The following is a 10,000-nucleotide window of genomic DNA, read 5'->3' as shown; positions in this document are numbered from 1 at the left end:
CTGAATAAATGCTGTAGGTTACTGGTTTATGTATATATATTATTTCTATCTATTATAAACATTAGTAAACCAAAATATTTACATTACATCTCCTTTATGTTTTGACAAAACTCCACTAGTTCACTAAATCAATATCCTAGCTATCAGTTAAAACACACATGGTATGTATGTATGTATGTATGTATGTACCATAAACCTAAAACCCATTATAATATACTCTACTCAATATGTCCAATACCAATTTCCATTAAACCACTGAATCGCGAATCACACAGCCAGCAGGTAAATAAAACCTACACCCGATCATCTGACTCACTCACGAATCACACCTAAATTACATCTTAAAACGTCATATATCTCATTATATACCTTCCTCATCTCTCAAGAGATCCCAGACCGAGTGAATATTAACACAAACTCATTCCTCGAGTTCCGTTGATACACATTAAAGAATCAAAAGTAATTATCAAGGCGGAATTTAATTTAGAGTCTCAGATATATATACTGTATATATATCCATCGTGATTATCCCTCACGGTTCACGATTTCAATTAAGGGGTGACATTAGACCTGGAGGATTAGGTCAGACGTGAAGACTTATAAGAAACTAGGAGAGAGAGAGAGAGGGGTGGGGTTTGGGGAGAGGAGGTTGGGAGTGAGAGAGAGAGGGTGGGGTTTGAGAGAGAGGCGGTGGGGGTTTGGAGAGAGGGAGGTGGGGGTTGGAGAGAGAGGGGGGTTTGAGAGAGAGGCGGTGGGGGTTTGGGAGAGAGAGGGGAGGTGGGGGTTGGGAGAGAGGGGTGGAGAGAGGGGTGGGGGTTTGGGAGAGAGAGGGGTGGGGGTTGGGAGAGAGAGAGAGGGGAGGATTGAGAGAAAAAGAGAGAACTATGAGAGAATGAGGTGAGAGAGTAAGAGAGAGAAAATAAGAAAGAAAACAAGAAAAGAAAGAGAGAGAGAGAGAGAAAGTTTTGAATGAACAACTTCCACGTACTTTTGGTTTACAAGAGAACATAAACATATCGTTCTTTCGTTTCCAACTTTTACATATTTCCAATAAACCAATACTGAGGAGGAGGCGCTGCTACACTGACTAACCGAACACCGAGACAAAATTCCTACCAAAAGCTGCCCTGCCCCTCCCCCTTTTTCCGCACCCCTCCTCCTCTCCTTCCCCAACCTCCCCAGTATGCAAATTCCCTTCGATTAAATGAGGAGAAGGACAGCCTCGGTCTAATTGGTGGTGTTCGCTGTAACGAGACTTCATTATTTTCTCTCACAACTTCACAAGACTTCTCAAACTTTTCCTTCAAACATTAGTTTCTCCAGACCACCGTGACGGCGTTCTCTCTCTTTTTTTTTTTTTCTCTCTCTCTCTTTCTCTCTCTCTCTCTCATTTTAACCCCAAATTTAATCAATAAAATCACAATATGTTGAGAAGAACTAACAGACTGCATAGGTTGAACAGGCAGAGTATCTCCACGACCTTGGGCGATACTATAATACTAGGCTTATGGTGGGAAATAATGGGAGTTCTTTCTTTCTCAATTCTCTTTTATCTCTCTCTCTCTTTTTTTTTTTTTCTCTCTCTCTCCAACGGATGTGATCTAACAAACAAATTCCAGGGCACAAAATTGAAAATATTTCTGAGGGTGGGGGAGGAGAGAGGGAGGGAGTGAGGGTGAGGTTAACAGGGGAGGAGGAGGGAGGGAGGAGGAGGAGGCTGTCAAAACAAGGCAGCGTTTTGAACAATATTTTTCATTATTTTTTTAATCGTTTATTCTTTTTAAAAACCTTCCGCTCAGGTCTGTACAAAAAAGAGGAGGGGAAGGGGAGAGGAAGATAGAGGGGAGGGAAGGGAAGGAAGGAGATGAAGAAGATAAGAGAGGAGAGAATAGGGGAGGGGTAGAAAGATAGGAGAGGAAAGGGGACAAGGCAGAGGAGAGGAGAGGAGGTGGAGGACAAGATTAAAAAGAGAAAGATTATCGTGATTAATTGGTATCCAATTATGAAATTTCCTTCCTGGCACTTCATTATCTCTCTCTCTCTCTCTCTCTCTCTCTATATATATATATATATATATATATATATATATATATATATATATATATATATATATATATATATATATATATATATATATATATATATATATATATATATATATATATATATATATATATATATATATATATATATATATATATATATATATATATATATATATATATATATATATATATCTCCATCCATCGATCGATCGATGGATCTATCTATCTATCTATCAATCTATCTATCTCACTCTAGCATCTATTTTCCTTCTCTCTGTCATTCCTTCACTTTCTCTTTTTCTCTCAGCCTTTCTTTTTCTCTATCCGTTTTTATATTTCCTTCTCTTTAATTTTCTGCATCACTTGAGAGAGAGAGAGAGAGAGAGAGAGAGAGAGAGAGAGAGAGAGAGAGAGATGTAAGATGCGGGATGGTTACGTCATCGCCTGGGGATAATTTCACGTCCTCCCGATGCCAAGATTAAAGGGTTTTTACGATTATTACAGCTATCAAACGCATCCAATCATCCAATCTATTAGCGTTTATAATCCTCTAACTACGTCATTACGCCATTATTAGATCGTTAAAAGGCTTCAATTGGCTGGTCAATGACAGTGCACAAAGGGTAATGTTAGGATGGTATTTGACCGAATGTACAGGGCGATGGATGATGTTCCTGGTTTATCATCCAGGGTGTGTCATCCTTTGGTTTATGTCATCCTTCAAGGTTGAATCATCCTTCAAGGTTGTGTCATTCTCCAAGGTCGAGTTGTCCTTCATGTCATCTTTCAATTAGTTTCACTCTTAAGGTCATGCGGACAAACAGGTCGAGATATCCTTCTAATTATGGTCTGAAGAATCCTACAGTGTAGATGATATCATCCTTCAGATCGCAGGATCCTTCAAGGCATAAGATAATTCAGGTAGTAGGATGCAGCAAGTCTACAGATCACCAACGTTATTCTTCAGGCAGGTCTTCAGGTCATAAGTATTATCCTTCAAGTCGTAGAATCAATCCTTCAGGTTCACGGCATCCTTCTGGTAATGATATGCCAGGTCATCATCATCATCCTCCCTAGAAAACCACCAAGGGAGTGGACCGGGGTGGGGGCTGAGGTGGGGGGGTCGGGGTAGGGGGCGGGTGGGGACTGAGGTGGGGGACCAGGGTAGGGGGCGGGTGGAGGGCCGGGAAGGGGGAGGTGGGGGTTGGTATGAGTCAGCTGTTAGTGCGTCCACACACACACACGAGGAACCCGAAAAAACTGCCAGCCAAATTAGGGATATCCTTCTACCGGGCCTTCGTCATCTGAATTGCATATTAGTCAAGAGTTCATTTGAACCTTTGGAAGATAAAGTGAAGGGAGAGAGAAAATGGATAAATGAGGAGATAGAAAGAGGAATAAGTTGGGAAGGAGATGGTATAAGAAGAGGATGAGATAGATATAGAAGGAATAAGATGATAAGATGGAAGGAAGGAAATGAAAAGTAGAAGGAAAGAAGACAATTAAAAATAAATATAAGGAAGATGATGACAAAGACACGGTAGGAAAATGAGGTGGAAGGAAGGAGATGACAGAGGAAAGAAGAAAAAAAATCATGAGTGTAACACAAAGGAAAATATAGAATTACGATTAACGAAAGAAAAAAAAGAAGAATCAGATGACGATGATACAAAAGAGAGATAAAATGTAACGATGAATAAGTTTGAAGGAGAGAGAGAGAGAGAGAGAGAGAGAGAGAGAGAGAGAGAGAGAGAGAGACTCTCTCCTTGGGCGCATAACGCTGAAAAATACAACGTACTTGAACACAAAATCGTCTATGGAAGCTGCGAGTCCTGAGCTGCAATAATCCAAAGGGAAAGAACCGAACGACGAGTAACCTCACTTCTTTCTTGGTAAAATGAATGAAAGCAAGAAGAAAAAACAAAGAGAAGTGAAGACTAAAGTTACACTGCTACTTCACCATTCTTGACGTAATTCTGTGTGTGTGCGTGTGTGTGTGTGCGTGTGTGTGTGTGTGTGTGTGTGTGTGTGTGTGTGTGTGTGTGTGTGTGCGCGTGTGTGTGTGTGTGTGTGTGTGTGTGTGTGTTTCTGTTTACCTTGTAAGAGAGTGACAGTTAATAACACGAAGCGCCACAACATCTCGCTCCCAGAGTTTCCTGAAGACAAAGACGAATACGAATTTATCTTTTCCATCTTTTCAAGTCGCACGAGCCTAATTAAGGTCGGTAGGTACTCATGCCCCTGTGGAAACAAATAAATGCCTCGGGGTTGGTGTAAAGAATCAGTTGAGTGAGAGAGAGAGTTGTCCGTGGGCAAAAAAACTTTCTCAATTAGCAGGCAGCGTGGAATTACTCGACCTGGGCTGAACCACGGACGGATAGACTACCACTTAAGGTCTTCTTGCCAGTGACTCCCAGATATCGAAGATCAGAATCAACGAAATATTTTTCATAAGTTATCGTTAATTTAGGTATTTTAAGGTATGAAATCGATTCTAAATTCTGAATATAAGACGAAAATTTACACTTTCCTTAGTATTATACTTAATTTCTCAAATGTGTCAAATCATTGTAGAAAAAAAATAGTTTCATGAATGTGTTGAATCTTTATCATCTTGGTTATGAACAGTTGTGTAATATACCAGCTAGTGAAACTAATTATTTGTTTAGCAATGAAATTTATTGATATTTTAGTTTCAGTCGATACGCGTTTACGAGACTGAGTGTAAGTTAGTGTTACACAGTCGACAGTTTCCGTGCGCGCGCTCTCTCTCTCTCTCTCTCTCTCTCTCTCTCTCTCCATCCAACCATTCATCCATCATTCTTTATTACCTTTTCCTCATATTTTCCTCATATTTAGTACAAATTATACTCTATATAGATGCAGCAAACAAAAAAAATCCTCTGAAAACAGAAGTAAACATTAAATGCATCTCGCGGTGTTAATATTACCCTGCGTGTTTCATGTCACTGATTTGAAGTGAAGCGATGTTTAAGTTGTGGTATAATGATGAAGGAAAGTGGAGCGATGTTTAAGTTGTGGTATAATGATGAAGGAAAGTTGAGCGATGTTTAAGTTGTGGTATAATGATGAAGGAAAGTGGAGCGATGTTTAAGTTGTGGTATAATGATGAAGGAAAGTGGAGCGAGTGATGATTTGTTGTGGTATAATGATAGGAAAAAGGATGTTTAAGTTGTGGTATAATGATGAAGGAAAGTGGAGCGATGTTTAAGTTGTGGTATAATGATGAAGGAAAGTTGAGCGATGTTTAAGTTGTGGTATAATGATGAAGGAAAGTGGAGCGATGTTTAAGTTGTGGTATAATGATGAAGGAAAGTGGAGCGATGTTTAAGTTGTGGTATAATGATGAAGGGAAGTGAAGATCGATAGAAAACGAATGACTTTTTACAATCTGATGTGAGAATCTTAATAATCATTGATAATTCTAAATAGTGTAATAAATTGGCTTAGACAAGATACATTAGCTACATCAGTGTGCAATAACTTAACATTAGCAAGTTGGAGGTTCTTAATATTCTAATGATAGTGAAATTCAGTATTTTTTTATGGGGTTCGATTATTGTATGTGGGATTTTGATTATCTTGTGGGTTATCCATTAATATATTTGGGATTTCGATTATTTTATGTGGATTTTGATTATTTTGTAGGATTTCGATTATATTTTGTGGGATTTCGATTATTTTATATAGGACCTCGATTATTTTATACGAAATTTCGATTAATTTGTATATAATTTTGTCTAAATATTCAAATAATATATAACTATATCAAAATCTTTATATGTATGTGAATTATACTCCTTTATTAAACGATTCTAAATATACTGTATATTTGACGAAGGAATTTGTTATGCATTTTATATTTACGAGAATTTTGGGTCACGGTTAGTATACCTACATAGAATCCAAACTGTAGGGTAGACCCCAATTTAGAAGGTAATGGAAGTTCAAAGATTACTTGCTGTATTTACTCTCTCTCTCTCTCTCTCTCTCTCTCTCTCTCTCTCTCTCTCTCTCTCTCTCTCTCCTACAACATAAGACGTAACAGTGTAGTCTCATTCGTCTTCACTTAACGTGTCTTATTACCAACAACATAATAGCCTCCTGAAGCTCTTGTGTTTACCACGAGCCTGCAGCGGCGAGGGAATCCACACATAATGATTACGACTCTGCTCCCACTCTCACTCTCTCATATTCACGGATTATTTTCTTAACCTTTTACCTCACATTGTTACGACACTGAGATTTAGCTATTCAGAGTATTAACTAATCCGGGCTCTTTTTATAACCTTCATATATAAACATTAAGTAAACAAGTAAATATTAATCTTAAACAATATATAAATAATGTATATGTATGTTTATTATTTTTAATGGTTTACTCCACAGTTGTGAATTTCTTACAAGAACTAAGTATAGGTCACTTTATAAATTGATATAGTACAGCAGATTATTAATATTGATTATAAACACTGACGCTTGTGTAGTAAAACATATTTCAGTTATAATTCACCTGAAGGATTAGAAATAAAAATGTAGTCTTTACCTTTTATAATCGTAGGTGTTATAATACATAATCTCTCTCCCCAGTCTCAACTCTCTATTATATTCTGCTTAATGTTTATAACGTAACATAAAAGTTCTTTAGTTAAAAGTTAACATGAAAGGTTTGGTTCAGTAATACAATAGAGTGATCGTATGAACTGATTTAATTATACAATACTTGAGCATTATGAACTTTGTCTTTATATTATTGATAATAGGGACAGTAGAAGTGATACACTGTTCTGGGTAGTTGGTAAGAGTGTAGATTAGTTCACCATGTGCTACACCATCTCTAGGACATCTTCCACTGATTTACTGGACTCGAATTGTTTTTTGTCGAGACTACAGCTTGGGCGATGTTGTTTATCAGCATTAACGGAGTTTGTGAGTTGTGAATTATGCCAGAATAAATTATCGCTGGGCACCGCTATCATACGAAATAGATTATGTAAATCTTGATGAATCTTAACGACAGTGAAAATCTAAAATGCGCCATTTATCAACATTAAGGGAGACTCACTCTCAAGAATGTTGTCACTGAGCTGGATGAATGATCGTCAGGCGGCGAGGCGTATATACGCCAACCCCAACACTGAAAAAATACTCTGCCGCCTACAGTCTGGTGTGTGGTACCTCGGTAAGGGGCTTACAGCGTCTGTGTTAGGGCCGTCCATAATGGGGTCTGTGAGTGGTGTTCTTTTAATATATACCTGTATATATATATATATATATATATATATATATATATATATATATATATATATATATATATATATATATACACACACACACACTAAGTTTGTTTTCATTCATTTGATCAATTTAGTTTGTATTCTGTAATTCAGCTCTCACAGTCAGATGCCACAATAATACGTTAGTTTAAGCTCTCTGACACATAACCAGAACACAAGTAAGTCTGGTAAACCACAAAGGCCAGAACAAGGGAGATGACTGACAGTATATATAATAAGATCCACGTGGGTCTCCTTATGAACCTATCTCCACAACAAACAACATCACCACAACCACCAATACTACCACCACCTCTATCAATACCACTATCACCACCAGTACCATTATCACTATCACTACCACTATCATCATCATCACCACCACTATCACTACCATTATCACATATCACTACCACTATTACAACAACCACCACAACCACTACCACTACCACAACCATCAACATCACCACTAAACGAGGGAGTGATAAACAACAACGTCTAACACATTGATATAGACCTGTGACGTCTGTACCAAAACCCCCCTAACACATATATCCTAACATGGCACAGTATAACACTAGTCAATACTACCAAGTCAGGTATCTTTTTCCCCCGACCACTCAGTCACTTTTCACCATTTACCAGTAAACTAAAGGGTCATATTGGCGGAGGTTGGAGGGATTCATAGTTCTTTAGAAGGATCTGTCCGCCTGTTAGCCAGAGTGAAAGCCAGTCCTCCTATCAGCCATAAGACCTCGCCCACTCCCCTGCCAGGGTTGATTACTGCCGCCTTACACGACCCCAAACTCGTTCCCTCCTGCTGTCATAGAGGTGGAATGGCAAAGGCAGCGTAGTGAGTAGTGTGTGTAGGACTTGGTGAATAGGAAGGGAGGAAGATAATCACGCCCCCGTCACCACTATCACCATACACTCACACAACAGCGACACACACACACACAAAAAAGCATCGTGTTTGGTGATTGATGAATGACTATATTTCTCTGACGTCAGTGTGTGTGTGTGTGTGTGTGTGTGTGTGTGTGTGTTCTCAGACATAAGAATAGAAGGAAAGGGAGGATAGGAAGGTAAAAATATAAAAGAGGGTATAACGGAGAATGAGGGGGGGATTTAGGGAAGCGCGCGCACACACACACAAAACATCACGGGTGGTGTTCTCTCCCTGATAGAATCTTAAAACTTCTCTTGAATAGGAATGAGAAAACCCAAGTGGCATCGGTAAAAATTCTCAGTGTCCAAATTCGATAATATTTTGAACCAACAAACTTGTTTCGTAATTTACAGAATACATTATTTCTCGCACTTGTGCATATTAATTAGGGAAGAAAATTACAAATATGAATCCTTAAGAATCGTGGTCAGGTATACATGTTGACTCACCTTGTGCTTGTCGATGTGTATGTGTCTCAAGTGAGGGTCATACACTAGTTTGTCCGGCTCTATGTTGATGGGCGACTGCCGACGACCTCTCTCACACATATTCCAGTTGGGGTTAATGAGACCCCAAAACTCTGGACCTGCAGGGGAGAAGACCCAAGGGTTACAATGTTTACTGTAGAGGTTGTAAAATTCCTGATATAATTCAGATTTGTGGAGGAAAACAAGAAGAAAGACAATTTCTCTGAGATGAATGAAAAATTCTGAGGGGTTCCGAACGTAAGCCAAGAGACAAATAAGATTAGTTCCTTAACCCTTTGAGGACATTGGTTTAACCCTTTAAGGAAAATAGTTTAACCCTTTGAGGACGATGATCTAACCCCTTTGGGGACGATTGTTTGACCTTTGAGAACGATTTTTTCTTTTTTACCCTTTGAAGATGATGGCTTAACTCTTTGATGACGATGATGTAACCCTCCAGGACTCAAAGGGTTAAAGAATCCTAGCATGCGTATAAAAGGCAATTCCTACGTTCTTGAGGGAGTCTAAATGAACCAGGAGAAGAACTTAATATTTAATGATCACTAGAACGGTGAAAATGTTCCTGAGAGAATCATATAACGTGATAATTACATTTACTGGAGACATTTTTAACTTTAACAAAGCAATGACGAAAGTAAACTGAAAAGAGTCTATTTACAAGTATTTGATTATACTTAATGACCAATAATTAAGAGGAAATACAACTTTGTGTGTAAATGGCAAATAATAATCATAAGTACTTTAATATAAATTACTAATAATTGGAACAACTGAATGTGTATATCATTAGAGTCAATTATTAATACAAGGTACGTAGTTACGACCAATTAAGAATAACAACTGGAGTTTCTTCAGAAATTTCTAAAAACGGACAGAACCTAACCTAACCTAACCTAACCTAACCAAACCAAAGATATGTATCTGTCCTAATTGCTGATGACTAATGTATATATTAATCTAGAATACTCGCTTAAAGACCTTAATTAATTGGCTAAAGTTACGCTGCCACCATACACACACAGTCATGACCTTCATAAGTTCATATTATCAACAAGAACATAAACCTGACCCCCCCTCCCAGGTCCAGTACAATAGAACCCGTGTAATTACGAGTCTTAGTATAATTTGGAAGTTATTTTGTCACTATCTTTAAGTCACTAATGTTTAAAGGGAATACTTAAATGTATGAGTTTTCGATAATCAAAGGCGAGAATCTCAACT

The 10,000-nt window shown here is 38.1% G+C and overlaps 1 protein-coding gene across 1 annotated transcript in view; it reads right to left on the bottom strand.

The window, feature by feature from the left end:
- The window catches only part of LOC121869782 (carbonic anhydrase-related protein 10-like), a 165,154-nt gene that overhangs the window by 33,360 nt on the left and 121,794 nt on the right, over positions 1–10,000 (bottom strand). The window contains exon 3 of the mRNA XM_042371343.1: positions 8,741–8,877. Coding sequence (XP_042227277.1) covers positions 8,741–8,877 — 137 coding nt within the window. The remainder of the gene's footprint in view (positions 1–8,740; positions 8,878–10,000) is intronic.

The sequence above is a fragment of the Homarus americanus genome, unplaced genomic scaffold, assembly GCF_018991925.1.
Source record: "Homarus americanus isolate GMGI-L3 unplaced genomic scaffold, GMGI_Hamer_2.0 scaffold17515, whole genome shotgun sequence".
NCBI classification, from domain to species: domain Eukaryota; kingdom Metazoa; phylum Arthropoda; class Malacostraca; order Decapoda; family Nephropidae; genus Homarus; species Homarus americanus.
The sequence above is the reverse complement of the archived record's forward strand: the minus strand, read 5'-3'. Positions and strand labels throughout refer to the sequence as shown.